The 25,475-nt window shown below is 38.3% G+C and overlaps 2 protein-coding genes across 4 annotated transcripts in view; one reads left to right on the top strand and one right to left on the bottom strand.

Moving 5' to 3' along the window:
• Positions 1–655: 655 nt before the first annotated feature.
• LOC118999885 (serine/arginine repetitive matrix protein 3-like) lies at positions 656–6,941 on the bottom strand. The gene is made up of 4 exons (XM_037064624.1): positions 6,872–6,941; positions 5,893–6,210; positions 4,997–5,321; positions 656–805 (listed from the first exon to the last, which is right to left on the bottom strand). Exons 1-4 carry the CDS (start codon positions 6,939–6,941, stop codon positions 724–726), a joined length of 795 nt encoding a protein of 264 aa, XP_036920519.1. The 3' UTR covers positions 656–723.
• Positions 4,584–25,475, top strand: part of ATP2B1 (ATPase plasma membrane Ca2+ transporting 1) — a 125,175-nt gene continuing 104,283 nt past the window's right edge. For 2 of the 3 annotated variants that reach the window (XM_037064650.1, XM_037064651.1), the window contains exon 1: positions 5,314–5,573. The gene's annotated coding sequence lies outside the window, so the exon portion shown is untranslated. Of the gene's footprint in view, positions 4,971–5,313; positions 5,574–25,475 lie in introns of those variants that run through there. The other variant, XM_037064649.1, reaches the window with a different exon arrangement.

The raw sequence follows: 25,475 nt of genomic DNA, 5'->3' as shown, positions 1-25,475 counted from the left end.
TCTTCTGACCTCTACCCACTACCCAGCATTTTCAGCTGGCCTCCCTTGACCTCCTTCTTCTCTACCATCAAAAATACATAAGTCAAAAAGCTGTTCCTCAGTGGCTTGTTTTTTGATGACTGGTAAATTGGCTTCTTTCCAATATTTCTATCTGGAAGAAAAAAAATGGCCCAGTACCCAGTCACCAAAATAAAAGAGCAAGGCAGTGGACACAAATTCAGAATTCATTATCAGACGGGTAATAGTTCATTTGTTTGTTCATTCTCTTCAACCTATTTTTATTTTAAGGACCTATTATGTGCCAGGTTCCGTTAGGCGTGGCATGTAATAAATGCTTAAAAAGCTTCTTAGTATAAATGGATAGATAAAGTATGACCTTGATGCTAATGTCTCCTAAACGACATCTTTGTTTTCTTACCCTAGTAAGCTGAGAGGATATCCGTCAGGATAAAAAAATGATTAATGAATAAATGGATGAGTAACATTATTCTTGTCTTTGAGGGGCTACGGTCATGAAATGGGTGAATTGTACAGAAGTTAGAATAGAGAGAAATGTTCAAGTATAAGAACTTAGTATTGGAAATAGCCAAGGAAAGAAAAAGAAGAACTGATGAAGAACACAAAAAAAGACTTATGATGAAGGAAACAGAGATGTTGAGGTACTTCAAAATTACCTAAAAGGACTGTCAAAAATATCTATCTGCTGGCTTCATGCAAACAGACTCAATCAGAAACTCTGTGACTGTGGCTCCAGAAATCTCCAATGCTCAGATCACACGGGTTAGTCTTCTCACATTCTAATGTCCTAAAAAACAAAGGAGTTATTTCCAAGAAAAGGCAGACAGTAATAAAAAACCGTATAAGAATGTAGGCACTTAAAAGTATGGAAATATAAGATGCTCCAAATGTGACAAAAATCCTGCTGATTGTCCTATGATAGTGTAAAAAGATATTTTAGTAGCCATACACTAAGGATGGTAGCGTAGGAACCTTGGGCCTGGGTCCTTGATGGCTGTGTCCAGCATCTGAATCAATCATGCTGTCACCTACCTCTGAACTTCCAATGTGACAATAATAAACTCTGGTTATTAAAGTAAGTAAATATGTACATTCTTGTTTGCAGTACATGTACTTGTAACAAAGGGTAAAGAATGAATGTTTGAGTAATAATGACAACATTTATGAGCACTTAGTACACAACAATCACTCTGTTAAGAACTTTATATAGATATCTCACCCAAATGTCACAACCCTATGTAACTCACCATTATTAATGGGAAAATAAATGAGTTCCATTTATGTAGGTGAAAGACATAATGGTAGTAAATAGTTTCATAAATAATAAAGGGATAAGACAATAGATGTGATAAACTTGTTAAATCCCAAGTATTTATTCCTGGCATATCTAATGCCCGTCTTCTTTTGTATTAATTTAAACCCTATATATCACTCCTTGCATGAGTCAAGTCCAAATTCCTTCTTTCTTCAACATTTAAATCTGAGTTTTCCTTTTTGTTTTAATTCTATGAAATGTAGATTTGGGACCATACTTTATGACCTAGATTATACAACATTTAGGGTAGAAGAAATGCCTTATACCCAGAAGAGTACAGAGGGTAGAAAAATAAAATGCCTTATACCTAGAAGAGTACAGGGTGTTAAATAATTCCTGTCAAATGATGACATCAAACCATTTTGCATTTTTCCTCTATAAAAAATTTTCCATTATGCAACTTGAAAATTCTTATTTTAGGCTTACCTATAATCATACTTCATTTAATTCAACTAATGTAATTAATTTGTTATTAATAACACTTCTCTGTGGTTTTCAGCTAAGTAATATTTCTTTTGATGTCTCTCTCTGGTTATCAGGTTAATGGAAATTTGAGAACATATACAACCATTTTTCTATGAAGCACTGAATCCTCTGCCTCCCTGCCTCCCTACACCTGTCAGGTCTCTTCAGCATTCTGCGATGGTTAGAACTGACACATTTACATACACACAAGTTTGTATTTGAGGAAATTATATGGTTTTAAAAATATGCTGCTGTTGGCATGTCTTTATTTTATCTTATTGCAGATATGTATGACAACTTCTTGAGGAAATATAGATCCTAATATTTCCCTTTACACTTGATTATATTGAGGATTTTAGAAAATTGCCTTCATGAGTTATACACAATTAGTTCATGTTGATCAGCTTGTCAGAAAAGATGTCAATAGTTTAGACTTACTCCACTAAAATGAATGTACTTTAACAATTTGCAAAATACAGTATTTTGAATACATGACCAATATTCAAACAATGTTTACAGCCTAAATAGTAACTAGACACAGGATTTAAATACTTTCATAAATTTTGCATTGTAACTAAAAAGGTATTCAAAGAGTATTAATAGAACTTTTTAAAATTAAGTCTTGACAATACTATGCTATTCATATCATATCATGCAATGATGTATCTCTGGATCAATTAAATCTACAGGATGAAGTCTAACATTAAGAGGATATGGTTATACATTTAGTAATATCTTTGAATTTATGTAGTTCCATTTTTTTTTTTAGAAAACACTAATTTAGCAATCAAATATTTTCTTGAGTTCTACACTGAGTGAGACATATGCCATTAAGGGTGTTTCAATACTAAACCTTTAGAAGAAAAAAATGAATTTCCTAATGTAACCTGTACAGTTATTTCTATATTGATTCAGCCTTTATTTGCAATTTAAGCAATCAAAATATAAAACCAAACTACACAGTATAATCACCTAGGACAGGGACAATAAAAGTATATCATTGTATGTGACTCGCATTTCACTAAAATGCACATAAATATGTTCTTGGATGTAAATGTATATAATCTCCATAAATAAAAACTCTATTGAAATCATGTTCTAAAATGGAGATGCTGAGTAATTTTTCATGACCACAACAGTTTGAGTGTATATTTTATTGTTTGGAGCTACAACAAACCCACAAAGTGAACAAATTCTAGTTCAACCTGTTATACATTTTGCTAATGTACTATAGCAATGATTCATACATATATTAAACTTTGTCACATTCTTGATTGAAGTAGAATACATAATTCCGTTTTCTATTGTGACTTCCTTGGAGGAAGAGTTGGACAAAAGCCAACGATTCTTAAACGTCTCTAAGCCATTTCGAAAAATTAATCTGCTCAGCTAAGTTTTGAAATAATGCCAGGAAGGACTATTGTACCACACTAACCAATTCTTTAACAGTGACTAACTTTGCTTGTGAAGGGCACAGCTCAGAAGGTTGGTAACGTACGTCCTGGTAAAACATGTTAATTCATAAAAAATTATTTTCGACACGACTAAAGAGTTTTTGCTTTCTAAACTTTTATATATTTTGTTTCAAGGCCTTAAAAAAATCTAAATATAAATGCTACCAGAGAGCGAATATACATAATATAGTCCTTCAAATTACCTGTGTGCTTTTAAGATGTTACGAATACTTTTTTCCAGTCTCAGAATTAAGAGAAAGGAGGACACTGCAGAAATTATTTTTGTTCTGATTAAGAGGTGTTGAAAACAATACTGACAAGGTCTCTGAATGACCGCTGATGCTTAGTTCGAAAAGAGATTAGAAGCTGGAGCAAGGTGTTTTAGGTGAGACACTAATCTTTACATGTGTCTATGTGTGTGTACGAAGGAAAAAAACCGTTTTATTTTTAAAGTAGATGTCACAACAGATGGTTTTTTATTGTCTTGCAAAACCTCTTGAACGTTGGGGCAAAGCAGGCTTAGCAACTAAATTCCGCATAACTCGGTGTTTTTTGTCTTTTCCCCACAGGAAAGAAGGGCGATGGGTAAAGATGGTACAAGTGAACTAAAAGAGCCAACAATTTGACATATGTAGAAAAAGCAAACCCCAAACACCGGATTTTTAAGCTCGAGTCCTGAGGGACCGGTTTGCAACGGTGGTACGCCTGCATTAACACTTTGGGTGCTGCAGCGAGATCCCAGTCAGGTCTCCGCGGGCCCAACCCTAAGCAACAGAGATGGAGCGTCCAGCACTCGAAAGGACGGGGTGGGCTCTCCTTTCCTAAGAGGGAGCGAGCTGCGAGGCACTTCGGTTGTTCGGCGCTAGCGTCGAGACCCGGGACGGGCGTGGAGTCCGGTAGGGAGTGGAGAAGAGGTGCTGCGAGGAGATGCTCAAAGGTCCGCTGACTAGTGATCAGACTTTACCAGTTGTCCCCAGCAGCGCTGGACCTCCTACACTCCCTGGCCCAGCTCCTGAGCTCTGGAAGGGCGCAAGCGGAGGCTGGTTTGGCGGGGCCCTAGGTGAAAAACGTCCGCCTGCGGCAGTCATCGCTTTCCAGCCTCCACGCTCGCAATAGTCCAGCCCCGCGCCGGCAGAGCCCAGTGACTGACAGAGTTACCGCCTTGCGCACCCCAGCCACCCCCTCCCCCGCCCACGCCCGTCCCCCTCCCCCTGCGCCCCGATACGTCATGGAAACACGGACGTCAGAACCGCCCAGCCAATCCCAGGCAGCAGCAGGAGGAAAAGAGTTAGAAGGAGGGGGCGGGGCAGCGGCTAGTCCGGACGCTCAGGAAAGGAAGAGAGGGAGGGGCGCGCAGAGGCGTGAGTCCCCCGCCCCGCACTCCAGCCACCCTTTCCCGACCGCTGGGCAAGTTCTTATCGCCAGGTGCGCGCTCGCCAGCGGGGACGCGCTCGCCGGGTCCTCCCCTTAAACGCCCTCTGTACTCCGCTCAGCTCCCAGTCCCAGTCTGAGCCTTGCTATCTCAGCACGCGCACGCGCGGGCGCGCGCCTGCCCGCCCCCAGGCTCCCCGCGGGCCGCATCACGTGACCGCGCGCAGCCAAGGCGGCGGCGGCGGCGCGAGCTTCGGCGGCGGCGGCGGCAGCGGGAGCAGCTGCGCCGCCAGCGTGGAGCGAGAGGCGTGTGGGTGTGAAAAGAAGGGAGCGCCAGACCGGAACGGGTGAGAGTTCTCTTTCCCTTGCCTACCCCGACAGTCTTGTGGGCCACCCGGTGCAAACCGACTCATGCCCTAAGCTGTGCGCAGTCCCCTGGTGCTCAGCCGTCCTCTCCGGTGGCCGCGGGCCCCGCCCCGATCGGGCCAGGCTGCGGTGCTCACCAAGGGGGCTGCACCCCGCCCGCCGCTGGCGTTGCGGATGGCGGCGTGAGGCTGCCGGTGTTGAGTGCGGCGCGCCCTGAGTGCGGCTTTTCGGAGCCGAGGAGGCGGGTCTTGCGGGGACGCGGGCGGCCACTCGGTGGCTGCCGGGCTCTGGGCGGGGGCCGGGCCGGGCGCCGCCTCCTCTTGCTCCGCCGCCTCCTCACAGTGAAGCGTGAGTAGGGAGCCCCGGCTGGTGGACGCCGAGCCTCTCGGCTCCGTGACCGCCTCATTCTCTAGGTGCAATCGCACCTCCGCGTGGCGCCCCGAGCCCTAGGAGCCGGCTGCGGACACTCCAAGGAACGAGCCCCCACTCTCTGCGCTTCCCGCTGTCACTTACCCTGACCTCGACCCTCCTGCACCCTCCTTTTCCTTTACTCCTTCGGAAAATGGTTCCTGCTGCCCGGCGAGGTGAGTGGCGGCCGCTGTCCTCCCGCGGCCGGGGCGATGGGACAAGTCACCTGCGGGAAGGCCGGGCGGAACACGAGAGTCAGGGTGTCGCGGAGAGGGCCCTGGCAGCTGGGTGCCCCGCGGACTGCAGCCACGTTAGCGGGTTCGGGAGAAACGGTCCAGGGCGTTCGGGGGGCCTCTCTCAGGTTGTCTCCTGTCGTGCCCGCACCAGGAGATCGTAAAGGTGAGCGGGTTCCTGGGCGTGCGCCTCAGCACCGGGTCCGGTGAGAGGCCCCGCCCAAGACCCGAGGGACCGGGCTCAGTGGGGCTTGGTGTGTACACCCGCAGATCTCCGAGCTGCCTCGTCCTAGAGGTAGCTCATCCCGCCGCCGGCCGCCCCCGCCCGGCGCTTGGTGACCTTGAGGGCAGCGGTGGCCGGCCCTCTTTCCCCGCGTCCGGAGAGGGTCACCCATTAATCCCCGGCTTTGAGCCCACTCGGTCTCCGAAGGGGACGCCTCGTTGGACCCTGTTCGGTGGTGATTGATTCGTGTCACACCTGACGGTGATTCCCTGGAGTTGGAGAGCCGCTGTCTCGCCTTTCTCCCGGCGTCTGCCCCTTCGAGCCCCCGAAGATGTTCCCGGTTGCTTCCGATTTGCGCTTTGGGATTTAGTTTAGGAGAACAAAAAGAAAATGCCCTGCATTCTCCAACTCCCTCTTTGGAAAGGGTCAGTGAGAAAGAACCGCATTTCAGTTACGAGGTTGGGGGTGTGCTTGTTTTATTCCATCCTGCAGGAGAATCCTGTGGCTAAGCTAGTTAGCGACCCCTGGTCTTGCGCCACGGTCACTAGCCAGGTTGGACTCGGTGCGCATTGCATTCGCCAGTTTTCTGCGGGACTGGCAGCGCTGGAAAGTGTGCTTGTATCCTGTGCGGTGCAGCGGGCTTGACGCCTAGGGCAGGGCAGGGGGTACTCAGGGTGGGCTGAAGGGATCTCTGAATCTGCGGAGGGATTGCAGGTGTATTTTTACCTTTCCCTTGGGTTAGATCGCAGCGGACAGCCACTTTGGCTGCTGTGCGGTCCACTTTTCTGGGTTTATTAATAATATAATGGCTCCTGTTGGTTTTAATTGCTGTTCTTGATAAATTAGTTAGGGGGTTATTTTCTTACGTGTGTAGGTACATGCTTGTGTCTGTCGTGGACTATCTGCCTTTCATTCAACATGGAAGCCTTTGTTGTGTTTAACCTCCCCCACCTGAGGACAGTGTTATTTTAAAATAAAGCTTTTATACAGCGTGGGTGTATGTTATAATAAGTAGTACTTGTAAGGATCTGCTTTGTATGAGGCTCTGCTGGGGCAGAGGGTGTGTAACCCTTTGGATAGTGGCCCATGTGAGTGAATGGAGGGCCTTCACTGCTTGCCCTGCTGCTAGATTTCCCCAGACTCCCTGTCCTTGTGTGTGGCAGAGGCGGATTGCGGGAATTAGAGGGATTGGAGGAGAATCTCTTTCTGTGCTTGTGCCTTTCTGGTGGATCCCTCTCCCCCTCTTTCTTTTTCGACCTGGTGAGTTCAAATTTAAACTAAATGGAAAACATTTTCTTTAAAGGGAACCTCTGAAAGCTAATATATGACATGGGCTTATTTAGCCATGACTTCAAGGGGATGTTTTAGTTTCTACCTTGCTTTGAATAAGACAGTTAAATTGCTGTAATTAACGGTGGATCTCTGTCCTGATTTTGGCTTGGGTGTAACTAACTGCAAAGATCTTTGAAAAGTAACTGTTATTGCCTACCATATAGTCTGCAAAAGTGACTCACAGTAGGGTGAGTTGAGGACAGAGCGCCACCTTTAATTTAAAATTTCATGATTTTGTTTTATTAAAATTGTGAAAATTCTGAGTACACCTTCTTGATTTTTATTGCAGTTGTCATTATTGACATCCTCATTTATAAGATGATTTTGTCGTCATCTTTCCGTAATCCCTCACTCTTTTAGGGGGGATTCCTGCAATTATATGGGAAATCATAGTTTTTAAATTGAAGCTTGGGGTTTAGTGTAGGATTCTGAGATGCGGTGAGAAACTAGGGCCTGAACACTTAGGAAAAGAAATAAGTAATAGGTACATTGTAAGTGGCAACTAGCCATTGTCCCCAAATAAGAGTACCTATCAGCATGATTGTGGTCTTACAGTTTTTTAAATTTGTGTGCTATTTACATTCTAAAGTAAACATGTAAAATTATTAACCTTGTTTGAATAAGGTATAGTAATTCTTTTTGTTTGTTGTTCATCTTCCAGCAGCTTGCCTTTTATAGTTTTACTGAGAACTTTTCAATTACTGTACCTGTTTTTATGTATTTATTTATTTATGTATGTATGTATGTATGTATGTATTTTTAGAAAGGGGAAGAGAGGGAGAGAAACACTGATGGGTTGCCTCTTGCATGCTCCCAACTGGGGACCTGGCTGGTAACCCAGGCATGTGCCCTGACTAGGAATCGGGCCGGTGACCTTTTCAATTTGCAGGCCAGTGCTCAACCCACTGACCCACACCAGCCAGGGCCAATTCTTTAATTTGGTATTGTTTTAAAATAATACAAATTAGGTCTTGAAGCGGGACTTCATTTAGAGTTATTAAATACAGTGTCAGAAAAATGGTTTTCATGTATGACTCCTCTCATGTGTATTTCATATGAAATTAAATGGAGTTTTTATTGCTTAGAAACCGAATGTTGTAGTCACAGTTGAATTGGTGAGATTTCCTTCCCTGCCACTTGCTTCCTCCTGTCCCCCTCCCCCACAAATAAAACATTTAAGGTACACTATCTCTCAGGCTCAGAAAGGTTTTCCATTATTGTGACTGCAAATATACCATAAAGAAACAAAGATTTAGCTCTTAAGTAATGAATAAATTAATATGTGGATATTAATATAGTTGTCATTATAAACGACAAGCTATTATTGGCCTATCTGCATTTAAATTTCAGCACTTGGGATTTCTTCAGGAACTGCTATAAAACATAAGCTATTGAACTAAAGATAAATTTTATTAAGTTAAATCTAAACAAATCTGCTTGAAGTGAAAGGTGGTATATGCTTGTTCAATCTGTGGAATATGGCCCTCAGTTAAAAGACATTGAGCAATTAGGTTGATGCATATATGCAGAGTTAATTGTACATCATTACTCATGCTTTGATAAGATATCTTGATTTGGGGATTTTATTTGTCCGGCATACTTCATTTTGGAAGAAACAGTCTTTTATCATGTGAATTGAGTTGTATAGGTCAACAGGTTTTAAGAGGAATGGTTAATTAAAACTGTTCTCGCTGGTCTTTTCAACACTAGCCAAAAACAGTATTTGCCCTTTTTATCCTTTTATCTTTTTACACATATGCAATTGAAACTGGTCATTTTCACTTTTTAATTCTGGAATTTTGTGATGAATGAGCAAAAAACATCCAAGTAAAGATTAGGAAGCAGAAACTTAAGAATTATATTTTTATAGTTTGGGTAAGAGTATTTACTCACCTAGTCGGAAGAGAATTATTTTCTGGTAGGTGTCATAATATATAGAAGGGTGCTGAGAGCAGCTTATTTTGCAGTTTATAAAATCTGAGATACCACTGGGAAAAATGATAAAATAGTTATGGGCGTAATTTTCAAAAAGAAATAACTTTTAAAGAGACTTATTTTTTAGTTTTTACAGATGTTTTGTATATAAACATACAGTGTTTTGTTAAAATAGATTATGGAAATTGTAAAATATATGGAAGTATAGAGAATAAATATAATTATCAACTCATAGTTTATCTAGCATTTTATATCTGATCACAAAAAACAGATGTTATAAATGGGGACATAGTACAGGTAACTGAATTGATTTTTCATCTTTTGTGTTTATAATTTACAGAATATACTTACAAATGTGCTCTATATCCAGTTGAATCTGAAGGGTCAGTTTTTAGATGGATTGTTTCTGTATACAGCAGTCACCTAAAGATTGTCTCTCAGATTTTGCTCTCATAATAACAATGCCTTTGATTTATGAAGTGCTTTACAATATTTCAGAATGTACTTTACATATTTTCTTATTTGATTCTCACACTATATGATCCGTGAGATGAGTAAACAATTATACCATATTCCCCCGCCCTGCCCTGCCCTGCCCTACCACATGTCCCCACATGTAAAATAATTTGTCTAGGTTCTAAGGTTGCATAGCCAGCAGCCAGATTAGCCAGAACTAGAATTTAGGTGGATTGTAGTTTTTGCTGCATTGCTCTTTCCATTATACATGTTTATGTAAATTCGTTAAAGTTACATATAAATTTATGAAAAATCAGTTTCTGACCAGAGTACATTTTATAGTGTAATATAAACAGATTTGTTTGGGCTTAGCTTTATAAATTTAATCATTGCTTGTATTTGGTGTAATGTAAACAGTTCATAGCCTGATCCACTTAACAGCTGAGTAAATGAATTTGAACATATTTGAAATACTATGTTTTTAATATTGGAGATTGGATTATTTTTAAGTTACAGTTTTGTTTTCAAAGACCTGTTGGTCTCTGAAATGATTTAGGTGTGTCTTAAATTTTGAGTTAAAATAAAATGGCTTATGTTTCTTTTAATTTCTGCTGTAATTTTTTGTACTTATTTTTCGTCCACAATATGTTTATTACCTAAATCTTGAAATATTAATTTATGTCATAAAATTTAGTTTAAAAAGTCTGAAGCTGAGAGATTTTTAGCTCTTGAAATCCAAAACCTTATTACGTATCTCACGGGAAAGCTAGTGGTTCTCCAGCATTAGTGTGCAGGAAGATCACCTGGGAGAGCTGAGGAACGTGCAGATAGATGCCCTGGCATTGCCTCTGAAATTCTGATTCAGCAGGTTTGGGGTGGGGCCAGTATCTGCATTTGGAATAACATTGATGTTGAATTTCATAACTAGTTTAAAATTATATTTTGTAGTAGAGGTGCTTCTATAAAGTAAAATTAGAAGGACATCATTGATTTATTGGGTTGACTAAAAAGTTTTTTTATTTTTTTACATAAGATGACTGGTAATGCTTAGCTATCTTTAACTTCAATTAGAAACCATTTTGTTAGATTGGATTGTGACAGCTGTCAAAATCAACCTGCATTTTTTAAAAACATCAAAATTGGTGATTTTTATGCAGCAATTTTAATATTGAAGATGGGAGAAAATACACATTTTCAGCATATTATGCTTTATTATTTCAAGAAAGGTAAAAACACAGTTGAAATGCAAAAAATAATTTGTGCAGTGTGTGGAGAAGATGCTGTATCTGATCAAATGTGTCAAAAGTGCTTTGCACAATTTCTTGGTACTGTTGACCTTCGGGCCAAATAATTCCTTGCTGTGAGGCTGTGTTATGCATTGGAAGATGTTTAGCAGCTAGCCAAGTTTGATTTATGGACTTTGTGGTAATGTGGCGGTTTTGTGGTAATTGTGAAATTGATAAAAGTTGGACAATATTTGTTACAGGTATGCATTGTCTTCTTTCAGAAGGTCCACCTCTAGTTAAGTTACTTATTAAGCACTGTAAACTCCTAGACAGAGAATGTTCTTCTCTTTTGTTTTCATGCCTCAGTGCCTGCCATTCCAAAGGACTTAAACCTGGGGGCTTATTTGTAAAAATAATGCATGCTGTGTCAATATAGTACTGTACACTTACGCTTCATTCTATCTCGTATTTTTAGTTAGCAGGAAAGACATTGGCTGTTCTTCAAACCAAAAGGACATACAATTGGTGAATAAGTAGTGGTTTTTATTAGTTTCGGTTAAGGAGCTGCTGTTCCCTGAAAACCAGAATTTTAGTGCCTAGTGATCTTTAAAGAATATTCATGTTATGCCTAGTAACTTACCACCTTGCGCATTCAGACAGAAGTTACAGCTATTTCATTGAAACATCAAGTAATAGTTCGTGTAGCTCAGCAGTCTGTCGAAAGGTTCATTTATTGTAAACTGATCAGACTTTTTGAACTGTTTTATCTAATAGTATATGCCATATATGGATTACTTTCTCTCTAAGATGAGATTTAAGATGCTATTGTTTTTGCTTCATTTATAATAATATAGTAAATAGTTGCATCTGTATTTAAAATACACTTTATAATGAAATTCATTTCAAAGCAGATCCAACTCAGGGCTGCCTAACATTGTTTTTGTTCATTTGTTCCAAAACTTAGGTTTGTTGGCTACGCTTTAGGGTCGTATTTAGGAATCATGAGTTATAATTACAAATGATTGTACAAATCTAAACTAACAAAGTGTTCTGGCAGTGGGATCCAGATAAACTATAGGTACGCTTTCCACCATATTTTTTAAAGCTATTTTTTTAATTTAGTTTTTCCTAGGGCAGTTATCACTTATTCTAAACAGTATGGAGTGTTTCTAGTTACCTCCACAGTAAGTATTATTTGGTATTTCTAAGTACAATCACTCTCAACCATATAGTTTCTCAAAACCTCGAATACCCTCTTTGTGTTCATATTCCGGTCACCTAGGCCTCTGGAGAAGGAATAAGGATATTTTTGAATGGACCAGTGCTTGCTTACACCGTGAAATCTGAGATTATACAGCTTAACTGTAAACTGGTATAACTACTGTAAAGCCCTGATAAATTTAGGAGTAAATGTTATTTTCTGAAAAGTAGATCTCAAAAATGATTTGACTGTGTTCAAAATATTTGAATATTTAAAAAGGTGCTTTTTAAATGACTTTGTTGTTAGCAATGTGGATTTATTATTCACTGTGTTAACTCAGTGAGTTCGCTCCCAGAAGGATTTTAAAGAGTCTTACTGTCAAAATTCTCAGATCTGCTGCTTTAATCTACCTTTTATATTTGTGTCAGAATTCTTTATTTGTTCATTTTTAAGTAACTTTTCTGCTGCCACTTCACATAAACTTCCAGTGGTTCCTTTTTTTCCTCTTCATCAACACGTTTCATGACTCTGAAGGCCTTTTATAAAATAGCTCCATGTTTTCTAAAGTGTGTTGTAGAACAATGGTTCTAAGAAACATTAATAGGAGTTTATTGAGGGGAGTAGGGCAAAATCCAAATTCAAGATACAGTGGTTTATGGAGTTTCCCCATTTGGGACTTCTCCCATACTTTGATATGGTAATATGAACTGAATTTATCTGGCTGTAATCACTGTTTTACTCCCCTATTTCACAGAATCTTTTTTTAGTGGAGCATCTCATCTGGTACTTTTCAGTATTATCTAACCGGGATCACCACTTCGCATACCTCCATGGGGTACTCAGAACACAGTATGAATCGTGTTTCCTGGGTTTGAGAGCAGGGTTGCAGCACTGCAGTGCTGCTGACTGCTCACTACATGACAGTCTTCTAGTCTAGCTGTGTCCTACAGACATCCTTCTCTTTCCTTTTGCTGTGACTTTATGTGTGTACTTCCTGTCACCTAATAGCAGCCTCCCTTTTCTTGGCCATCTAAATAGTCTCATCCTTCAAAACTCAGCATTAGTTTACTTTTCCTGGTCATTAACGCATTAATTTTTTTGTCCCAATTTTTCTACATTTGTAGTTTGGGTCATATACTTCCCATCTATTACATGCCCTTTTGTCTTGGTCAGCAATGTTTATTCAGTATCTTTTGGCATATTGGTTTAGGATTTAGATATTGTGTAGCTTACATTGTTAAGGTAAAGAGAAGATGAGTTTAAGGTATTTTTCTTGGAGAATTTTAAAGCCTTTTTTACCTTTGAAATTTAAACTTTGCTCAGATGGATTCATAGGACAACCTGTTTTACTTCTGGAGAATAGCTACATTTCATAGAATGTTGCTAGGATAATAGAATTTAGCTTCTGTATAGGAAGTGTTTTCCACTTTTTAATTTTAATGGAGTAAGTGATATGTCTGCTTTAAATTGTATTCTGATTATAGTCATTATAGTAGCTAAAAATTGTATCTTAAAATGTCCAGTTTTGCAATTCTCTTGGCTTGTGACATCTTTTCCTTTCATCTGGATTGATATTCTTAAGATGTGTTTGTTGGATCTGTAATCAATCAGCACATTGCAGAATGTAAAATGCCATAATTTGAAACATATATATGGTTTAAAGTTTAAAACACGATATTCTTGTAGTTACTGTTCATTGACATGGATATTATGAAGTTGAGTTTTTAAATGTCTATTTACTGCAAGCTGTAATTTTTCTGAGTTATTTTCTATGAACTGAGAGTGAACTGTTAGTTAGCTTATGACCTGATGCAGAATCACTATAGGCATCAGGAAGTGTAGGTATATGGTCTCTGTTAAAGTTTAAAGCATAATGATGTGGTTTTCCTTCTAAGTGCCTTCCTTAGGTCCATAAAGGACAGCCTATACCTGACTTCATTGTTTCCTATTGAATGCTCATGTAATATCAGACCTTTGAGTAATTAATGATTTGTTAATTTAGTATGTAAATTATGAGTTGTAATATTAAACATATAAATAATTTAATGTTTATATAAACTTAATATGTAAGCCATTATAGTTTTAAAAAGTTTTTAAAAAAGGCTTGAAATGGTTTCTCCCCAGAGATTATTTTCCAATTACTAGCACAGCTGAAACTGTGCAGGTGCACCGCTGTTGAATGTTCTCCCAACCCTTTTAAATTGTATAGACCTAATTGTTGGTTGGGTATAATAGATGGAATTCTAAGACTTGTTTTTGCTTTAACATTGCAGTAATAATCATAGTAAAATTGTTGATCAAGAGAGAGAGGTAGAATGGTTTTGGAAGTGAAAAAATAAAATAAATCTGTCAAGGCATAAATCAGTGGAACTAGCAAAAGTGAAATGGCTTACAGCATGATGTTTTCCTGTTGGATTTTGATCTTTAATTGGGACACATGAGGATGACATTGGCATATACTCTATACTACCTTGCTAATACCTAGAGTTATGCGAGCATTTCATTTCCTTTGCTATAATTCTGTCCTTTTCTTCTCTACTTATACCCCAAATTAAGTGAACGACACTTTAACTATACTGACTTACAAACTTCAGGTACTTTGGACACTCCTGACAACTAGCCCTGTGGTGGAGAACTGAGTTAAAGGACGCCAGTGCAAATGATAGTAAGAGGACTGAAAACAAGGAAGGACAGTCTGAAGTGGGAAATATAGGACACATCCCCACCCCCAACACACACACACGAAGTACAAAATATCAAGTAAGGGAGTTTTATTAATATTCTTTCTTGGAAGGTTGACTTTAAAAAATTACTGTTTGGACATAGTAAGTCTTCTCCACCTCCCATGTCAAATTTTCAACCATTTAGTTCTTTTAGGTTTGTTCTCCAATACTGTTTTTTAACTAGCTTGTCGTCATTTGGTGTTTCGTCTTGTGATATGCTGTATTTCACTAATGAAGATGATTTAGCTTTTCAATAAATGTATTTAAAGTTTCCAGTTAAAGAAGTGGCATGTAACAGGCATTTAACTCTGCTTCCTGACAAAAGTATACTCAAATGTGAGTTAAGTGGAGTTTACCTATTTATGTTAAGGTTCCCATCCTTCTTCCTTTCCTGAGCTTTCAGGGTGCTGGCCAGAGTTTGTCTTTTCCAAGAACTCTGACCAACTTGAGGGAGGGGACCTAAAGATTCTGACATTGGCTCAGTATTTGTATGATGGGATTGCCTAAATAAAATGTCTTGTGCTTCCCTGTGTTCATTGCAGCACTATTTATAATAACCAATATCTGGGAAAAACTTAAGTGCATGCCTATCGGTAGATGAGTGGATAAAAGGGCAGTGGTACTTTTGTACAATGGAATACTACTCGGCCACAAAAAAGAAGGAAATCTTGCCCTTTGCAGCAGCATGGATGAACTTAGAAAGCATTATGCTAAGTGAAATAAGCCGGTCAGAGAAAGACAAGTACCATATGATTTAACTTATATGTGGCATCCACAAAAAATAAACAAAAAATAAACTAGAGCTATAGACTCAATAGATACAAAGAACAGACTCATAGGAGTGTTGGGGGACTGGGTGAAAAAGGTGAAGGGATTTGGCAAAAAACAATGACAAAGAATGTATAGACATACACATTAGTGTAATGATTACCAGAGGGGTGGGGTAGGGACAGGTGAAAGAGGGTAAACGAGGATAAATGATGACAGGAGACTAGTCTTTGGATGGTGAATACACAATACAATATATGGATGATGTTTTATAGAATTGTACACTTGAAGCATACAATTTTATTAACCAGTATAACCCCAATAAATTCAATTTTAAAAAACAAAATGTCAGTCACTGTACAGTGAAGTCCATAGTCAGAAAGCCCCATACGTGAGTCCAGAATTGCTAAAGAAGTTTTAAGTATTTACAGCCTTATTAAGGTATAATTGACGTAAAGTAAGTTGTACATATTTAAAGTGAAAACTTTGAGTTTTGATATATCTACTGCAGTGAAACTACCACCCCAGTCAAATTAATGAGCACAGTGATCCCTCTAAAAGTTTCCTTGTATCTTTTTGTAATCTTCTTCCTCCTCTCCCCCGATCCCACTTCATTTTTTCCTTAGGCAACCACTAATCTGCTTTCTCTGACTATAGACTAATTTGAATTTTCTAGAACATTATGTACATGGAATCATGCAGTGTGTGCCCTTTTTGGTCTTTCATTCAACATAATTATTTGAAATTTATCCATGCCATGTATATTAATATTTCAATCCTTATTATTGCTTATAAGGATTTCATTAAATAGGTGTACCACAATTTGTTTACCCATTTATCAGTTGATGGACATTCTGGGTACTAGTCTCTTCAGGGATCTGTCCCCTTTTAACTAGGTTGCGTTTCTTACTGAGCTGTAGTTTCTTTACATACTTTGCATAAAAATACTTTTCGGAAGCATTTGTGTTTGTGCTGAGGGTGGGAGGAAAAATGGTGCTAAAAGATTGTGTTTGTGTGTGTGTGTGTGTATCTTCTGAAACTGAAGAAGCAAGCAGGAACACTGTAAGTAGAGATGAAGTTGGGTACTAAGAAGAAAGGTACCTGTTGCCTCTGAGGCGAAAATAGGGTAGGGGGAGTAAAAGAACTGCTGATATTTTAAAAAGTTGATAAATGAAAGGCCTTGTAGTTCTGTTTTTTTTTTTTTAAACAAACCTTATGCATGTATAAGTGTCAAGATTAAAAATGAATTCATGTGTGTGTAGATAACTCAGATATGTCACCTGTCATTTAATTCTTGTGTCTCTATACAGTCTTGTGTGATTTAATATTTGAATAAATGAATCCGTTTTTATGAAAGTATAAGTGAGTAGCATAGAGGGCATGACTGAAGACTTTTTTAGCAAAAACAATCCACAGACAACTAAATATCCTTCATTTCCTTCTCAAGTCTTCCTCCATTTTGCAAGTTCAGGTTCATCATTCCTTTACTATGTAGAAGTTGGTTGCCATCTGTGGGTTTTTTTTGTTTTTTTTTTTGCGTTTCCCCTGAGATGTTTCTTATTTGCCACATCGCCTCATCACCACTCTATACACATCCCAAGCAACTCATATAAACCATGAAGGTGTTTTATAACTAGTTACATATTGCCCATTCCCAATTAAGAATCTGGTACATAATTTCTCCATTTCTTCATCTGTGTAAGTATATATTCTTTTTAATGTTAAGAGTTTAATCACATGGAATGGTGACTTAAGGGAGACTCTTTAGGAAATCTGTTAAGGGGTACACTTCTGTAGATGTGTCTTTACAATTGCCGTATTTTAAAATCCCATGGTTATCATTAACTCCCTGTCTTCCCTTTGGGAACTTGGTATTTGACTGAATTTCTTCGTATGGCTTTCTTTGAGGGAAGTAGAATCTCAGAGAAGACAGCAATGATCTCTTAAAAGATGTTAGAATTCAGTCCTTGCCTGGTAGCTCATTTGATTGGAGCATCATCCCGTATACCAAAAGGTTGTGGTTTAGATCCTTAGTCAGTGCACATACCTAGGTTGTGGGTTAAGTCCCTTGTCAGGACATACGCAGGAGCCAGCTGATCGATGTTTCTCACATCGGTGTTCCTCAGTCTGTCTGTCCCTCTCCCTCTAAAATCAATGCCTATGTCCTCGGGTGAGTATTTACAAAAAAGCATCAGAATTCAGAAGAGAAAAGAAAATGTTCTTTTGCCAAGGTACTATGAAAACTGACCAGTTCTAAAACACACTAGGTACTTTGACTAAATAAAGGAGACTTAAAATTATTGAAATGTAAAGTGAACACCTGTGCAGCTACTTTCTACCTTCCAGGTACTATTCTGAGCAACTTATAAATATCATCCTGTTTAAATGAGTGGGTTCTGTGAAATTTGGGGGGAGATATTCTCTACTAAAAAAGAAAAGGGTTATTAATGATTTTAAAGGGCACTTCTAAAATACGGTCACTTACATAATCTTTATACCAATTTAAAGTGTAACCATACCAATTATATAATGTTTAGAAAAAAACAGAACAATGTAAAAATGAAAAAAAATCAATCGTAATCCTACCTCAGAAAAATAGTCCACTTTAACATTTTGATTTATTTTCCATCTTAAAAAATTTATACACCTATTTACATGCTTGAGATAATGTAGGTATAAGTGTGTGCTTTGAAAAAAAACTTTCATTTTCTTATGTCATTATATTTTTAATCAACATTTTACAAAAGATTTTTATTTATTTATCTTTAGGGGGGAAGGAAAGGAGAGAGGGAGAGAAATATCAATGTATGGTTGCCTTTTGTGCACCCCCCACTGGGAACTGGCCTGCAACCCAGGCATGTACCCTGGGCAGTCCTCTGGTTCACAGGCCCGCACTCAGTCCACTGAGCTACACCAGCCAGGGCGTTAATCAACATGTTAATGAATGTAATATTTCCTCCCATTATGTTGGATGTTCGGGTTTTAAGTTTTTTCTCTTATATTAAATAATCCTCCAGTGAATTATCTGTATTTATAAATGTTTATCTTCATTTATGATTTTTTTCCTTTTAAATTACTGGGTTAAGGATTTGGGTAGTTTGTTATCTTTTGGTTAAAATTTTCTGCCAGTCTTGGGGCTGGTTAGGTTTTTCAGATTCTTTATCTTTTCTTGCTGTGTGTATAGTTCATGCCATTCATTTCTAGGCCTCTGCTTTACTTTCTCAAATTATCATAGCACTTTTAAAAAACTAATATTTCATTTATATTTTTGTTGATTTTAGAAAGAGAAGTAGGGTGGCAGAGAGGGAAACATGGATTTACTGTTTCACCCACTCATGTACTTATGGATACCCCCTATATGGGTCCCGACCAGAAATTGAACCCACAACCTTGGCTCATCGGGACAACACTCTAACCCAGTCAGGTCTATCATAGCACTTTTAAAAATTCGTATTTTGTTGTTCTTTCCATGTTTGACACCTCCATAAGACCTTCAGTTCAGTTTGAGAACAGGGACTATAAATCTTTCAGTCACTTGCCCTGTGAGATTCTTAATGACTCTTGATTGAACATCTCGTGTCCAGTCTTGAATTTGAATCTACTTGTATTGGACTCCAGTATAGTGTTCAGTTTGTCTCTCCTTAGAAACTGTAATATATTTGAGGTAAATTTATCACAAGGCACTGTTTCTTTTAACTCCAGCTGAATAATATGCCAACTGAAAGATACTTTTGAAAATGAGAAATACTTTGTTTTAATGAGGCTATATAGATTTAAATCTTTCTGAAACACTTCTACCTTTCTTGCTTTTAAAAGGTAAGACAGACTTCACTAAGTGGAATAGACTACTAAGAGGGCCATTAAAATGGAAGTTACATTTATTTCAAAATGAATAGATAAACAGCTTTTATATTGGGTTGGCCAAAAGTCTGTGTGGTTTTTCTGTAAGGGAAAAGACACATACTTCATTTTCACAGTAACTTTATTGGTTTGGATATTTGAGTATGTCAGCTGTCTCCCACTATTGGCTTCTAGTGGGTAGAGGCCAGGGGTGCTGCTGAAGATCTTCCAGCACATACGACAGACCCACAGCAAAGAATCACTTGACTAAATGATCAGTGGAACCAAGAAACCTCACAAACCACTTTTGACACGTTTGATCAGTCACAGCACCTTCTCCACACACTGCACAAATCTTTTTTTTGTTTTGCATTTCAGTTGCATTTTACCTTTCTTCAAGTAATAAAGTATAATACACTGAAAGTGTTGTGTTTCTTCCATCTTCAATATTAAAATGCCTACACAAAAATTCACCAGTGTTAATAATTTTTTTAAACATGTACTAATCACAATATAGTCTAACAAAATTGGTTCAAATGAAGTTAAAGACAACTAAGCATTTACTATAGCCATCTTATGTAAAAAAAAAAAAAACGAACAAACTTTTTGGCCAATCCAGTAAAATACGGCTTTACAGGTTAATATATATCTTCTTTTTTGTAGTGGAGACAACTCTACAAAAAATGCAGCATACAGACTTTTAAATGCAGTGTATGTTAAGAGGTAATGCAAAAAAGTGAATGTTCTGTAGTGTATGCAAAATAAAACCTTAAAGTTTCAGGAAGGTGTCCCAGCAGACTCTTTCTCCAACATTATAACTGACTTTTATTAATCCTCAGACCTTGTGGGGAAAATTTAAGATTTTAGAGACATGTATGTCTTTAAAAAATGCTCTGTGGTCACTGTGCTAGACAGTAACAATTGTGACCTGCCAGAAAGAGGCCGTCATGCAGAGCTTTAAGTCAGCCTCAGTCAGGGTGTCCAGTGTTCCTTCTCAGTTTCTTTTTTTGTTCACTGATTCATCAGGTGCTGTAGGCTTCCAAGGACCCAATGTAAGCGTGTGCACATGTGTCCTTCCTGGTCTTTGATCTCGCCTGTATCGAAAGGGGATATATTGTTTCTAGCTATTCTTAACATAGAAGAAAGGCATTTTGGAGTCAGCTGTCAAACCTTCAGATCTCAGTAATTTCATGGTATCTAGACAGTGACACCTGTTCTTCTGTCACTATTACTTTCGAAGGATTTTTTTTTAAGTTGCTCTGAACTCTGCTTTTATATCCATGTACAGCCAAGGTTGAGAGCCAAGCTCTGAGTTCTGTCATAATCTTGGAGTTGCCCCTACTGTCTTCTTTCTTGATGTGTAACTGTAGATTCATATTGAGTGTTTCCCCAGGCAGAGGCTGTATTGGTGAAGGTCTTTGTTCTGAAAGGGGAGAAAACATCTTAGAGGAGATTCTTTGGCCATGTCCCTTCAATATTCAGTACTAGGTAGCCCCATATGGTGGGTGCCACAAGAAGATGAAGAGTTTTGAATCACATGAGGAGGTCTAGAGAGATTACCATTTAACTTAAAGCTGCAAATGTACTGAAAAAGTTTGGAGTTATCCAGAATCACTAGATTATAGTGGTGTTGAGGACTTGGAGATGACAACTGTAGAAGTGGGAGGTGTGGGGGAGGGAGAGTAGCATAGATGGTAGTTGCTTGAATGTAACTTTTTCCATCTAGTTAGTACATATACATCAATATATATGTGTATTTAAATGTCCAAAGCAGTTGTGTTTTTTCCCTCAAGTACGGCCTCTTAATTAATTAGAAAAGCTGTAGGTGTAAAAGAATAAAATGTACCAAAATATCTGTAGCATGACATTCCTATAATGTTGATGTCATTGAATTAATGGTCTTGCAGAGTGAAACTTAGTGGACTAATTGCTATCTAGAATATCTCTGAAATGGGGAGGGATGGAAGAAGGAGGAGGCTAGCAGAAAGGGGAGAAGTATGGGATAATTTCTCTCATAGCCTGAAGGATATTATTTACCTAGTTGCCTGAACCATGTAAAACAAGTAGAGAACCTAGACTGGCAGTAAAAGCCCTCCTAGAAGCCAGGATTCCTTGAATTAAAACTCTCAGTGCCTCACTCCACTTTGTGTTTGTTTCCTGTGTTTACTAGTATTTTATATACATTTCATTTACATTTTGATAAAGTTTCCAGTACACCACAGATGAAACCAAATTTGGAGACTGGAAAGGATCAGAGGCGAGCATAAATATTACAAGAAAGAATTGAAAGTTGACATCTTGACAGTGAAAACGGAGGTTTTTAATATCAAAATAGGAATTCACAAAAGTTCATGGAAAATTTGGTTCAAAAACAGCAGCTCTGAGCTGCTCTTCCCAGCTGGAGTATCCTTATCTGGACGGCTCATCATGAAAACTCCTTCGTGAAGCCCTCTCAGCCACTCCGGAGAGTTGGGTGCTTCTCTCTAGCACTTAGTGAATTCATGCCTGTCTAGCCAGTTAGACACTGAGTCCCCCGTGCTGCTGTATCTCTGCTGTCACAGTGTTCACTTCAGTCATACCCAGAGTTCATATTGTGTTACAGACATGCTCCTCCTGCTCATTATTCTGTGACTTACTTTGTACATCGTGCTCCCCTTGCCTAAATTCCCCGCATTACAAAATACTGTTCCTTTTTCAAAACACCTTAGGTTAGATTCATAGAGAGCAAGATGACAGTTAAGTGGGAGGGGGAGTTAGGGGGTTGATGGAATGCGCAAAAAGGGATAAAAGGACTCATGGACTCATGGACATGGACAACAGTGTGGTGATTGCTGGGAGGGGGTGTATAAGGGGATTAATGGTAATGAAAAAAAAGCATAATAGAGATTAAATTTTTTTAAAAGTCAGTTGTTTGATGAGGCATTCCCTCAAGTTCCCTAGGAGGGTCATTTCTTTGTGTTACCATTGGTTTATATTAAAGTTAGCATTTTCTTGATTCTAAAATGTTAGAATATGAATTATTGATACGATAATATTTGTGGGGAATGAAATGAAAAATTAGATTACATACAAAAAGAGTTTTGCCAGCTGGCAGAAACATCTAATAGGTATTTTCTTCAACGTGGAAATATCTGAGTTCAAACCTTTCTGAATTTTAAGTCATCTAAATCATTTTGGCCAGTGATTAGGGATGATAACATGGTAACACGTTTCTTTTTATAACCTTTGTTCTATAATATTAACCTCCTTTACACAACTGACCTTTGAAACTTAGTATAAGTAGGTAGGTTTTGCATTTCCTGTTGCTAAAACTTAGTTTTTTTATTATCTTTTAAAAAAAAATGTATCCTTAATATAATAGTAGCTCTGAGTGTGAATGCATAAAAAAGAAACACTGTCCTTCCTTAGTTTGAAAATTCTGTGATTTTCTGAGAGGTGGCAAATCTTGTTTTCTTTCATTGCTTTGCTGGGCATGTGACAAGCATTTTGTGTATAAACTAGCTTTTGGTTTCATTGTTACTTCTTACAGATTTTTGAAAGATTCTTTAAGAAAATAAAATAGGGATTCAAATTTCTATCCACTCAACATGGAGAAAAAGGAAAGACTTTCTTATTTTATAGGCTACAAATGCTGGGAAGTAAGAATGATTCCTGCAGTATATTTGAGCCAGGGAAATGTGGTATTTCTAACATATCATTTATCATCTTCTATTTATCTGTTTATAGGTTCATTTCCCTAGAGAGAGAGTTCTTCAAGGGAGGGGTCCACATAGATTGTATCCCCAGGACCTGGCATATTGTGGGTCTTAAAAAAATAAATAGTAATTCTGAGTGATTACTTGCTGGTTTAATTATGTTTGACTTCTTTAAGTTGTCTGAGCGAATTTTGTGGTATGTTGTTGGAAGATTTTTTGTGTGTAAAATATTTAAAATAAAATTTTCATCTTTATAAGGATAAGCTTCGGCTTATAGCAAAAATCTCATAACCCGATTCTGCTGAATAAATAAGTGCTTTTGACGTGGAGAAGAGTTTTGAGTATTACACTAGTAACAGTCACAGACTTCAGTTCATTGTGTGTGTTAAAATGGATTTGGCTTAATGGGTTTAATATTTCAGGTCATGAGGATAAAGAACCTCTTTTTTAAAATAGTTTCAAGAGGACTAATGCATTCAGAAGTGTGTTGCATGTGACAGTGGCATTACTTGTTCTGCATAGCACCTCTCCAATTATGATGAAGGCTTCTTTCTGTGTACGTAGAGAAAGTGAGTCAATTTACCTGCCCCGATGCTGAGTGGAGGTGAAGGGATCTGAGCCCAGCTCTCAAACTCCCCAGGACTGCCTTTTCTGCTATAGTACACTGTCGGTTCTCTGATATGTTACCAGTAGTCTGTAGGAATGCCAAGAGCTAGATTTCTTTTTTTCTTTTTTTTTTTTTTGCAGTTAAAATGTTCTTGGATGATTCTTGAAGTAGTTGCTGCCTATTCACTTACGGTTTGAGGAAAAATGTACAAGAGGCTAGGGATTTGGTTTATTCTTACTGACTCTAAATAATTCACTTAAAAAAGCCAAATTTAAATCTAGTTCTGCTTAGGTTATGGGAATATTGTGCCATATATTTAAAGTGACAAACACTGCCCACTAATGTGGCTCAGTTGGTTGGGCCTTGTCCTGCAAAGTAAAAGGTCACCAGTTGGATTCCAGGTCAGGGCATATGCCTGGGTTGTGGTTCTCTTCCCGCTCCCCACACCCCACCTTCCCTGGGCGCCTCACATAAGAGAGGCAACCAATTAATGAATCTCTCCAATCATTGCTTCTCTCCCTCTCTTTTCTCCCTTTCTTCCTCCCTCCTTTCCCCTCGCTCTAAAAATGAATAAATAAAATCTAAAAAATAAAGTGGCGTATACTGAAGACTTGATATAATCTTGATCTTAAAAGGAGACTTTATGCTACTAGAAAATTTAGGAGGAAATAGTAATTCTTGAAATGTGGTACTTGTGATGATATCTGGGGAAAAAAGTTAAGGTCTGTAGTAGAAGAATATAACCCTTCAAGATCCAAGAAAGCACTCATGTCAAGATTAGTAAGTGGTACATAATAAATGCTAAAAACCTATGTTTATTACTTTTTAAAAAGTATAATTCTGTCAAATTCATTCCACAAGATTAAACAACTCAGTTTGACTTAGGATGTTGACATTCTGAATTGAAATTTTGTGTTACAAAATAATGTCTTTTCATCATATTTGCCTGTGCTGAAAACAACAGTTTATATGATATCACCGTTTTTTACCAATGTTCCTAAAGTACAGTGTTGAGCCATCTGCTTAGTAATGAAACTTATTTACAAAATTTCTGATGACATATTTTCTGAAAAGTGAAGATTTGCTGTCATTGAGAATATTTTCTTTTAAAAGAGCCTAAGCGCTAAAAAAAATTAGATTCGAATGAGCTGAGGTGATTTACAAAAATACTTTCAGGCTTTATATGTTCAGATATATATTCTGAAATACCCATTACCACTGTATAGTCATACTGCCTAGCAAGTAGCATTTAGGACAGAATCTCCGTAAATGCTTTTTATTTTTTTTTATTTTTTTTATTTTTCTTTAAAGATTTTATTTATTTATCTTTAGAGGGGAAGGGAAGGAGAGAGGGAGAGAAACATCAATGTATGGTTGCCTCTCGTGTGTCCCCTGCTGGGAACTGGCCTGCAACCCCGGCATGTGCCCTGACTGGGAATCGAACCTCGATCGTCTGGATCACAGGCCCACGCTCAATCCACTGAGTTATACCAGCCAGGGCCAGTAAATGCTTTTTAGAAATAATCCAAGTATTCAGAAAGTTCATAACTCAGATTTCTGTACATTTTATGCTTGAACTATAGAAAGTCAAGCAGTCGATAGAAATTTATTTCAAAAAGTGAATTCCAGTTTTGTGATAGGATTAGTATGAATTCACTGTAGACCATCACAACTTCCGTATGTGTACTCTCCTACAATGACATTTAATATTTAGAAAACAATTGTTAAACTTCTGTATATATAACATTTTGTGTATGGTGTACAAATGAGGAATGGTAGGAGATAAAGATGAGTATACAAAAGAAGTATTTTCTTTGTTTATGGTATGTTGGGTAAGAT

This window comes from Sturnira hondurensis, unplaced genomic scaffold (assembly GCF_014824575.4).
Source record: "Sturnira hondurensis isolate 20B ecotype Veracruz unplaced genomic scaffold, ASM1482457v3 Scaffold0015509, whole genome shotgun sequence".
Classification (NCBI taxonomy): Eukaryota; Metazoa; Chordata; class Mammalia; order Chiroptera; family Phyllostomidae; genus Sturnira; species Sturnira hondurensis.
The sequence above is the reverse complement of the archived record's forward strand: the minus strand, read 5'-3'. Positions and strand labels throughout refer to the sequence as shown.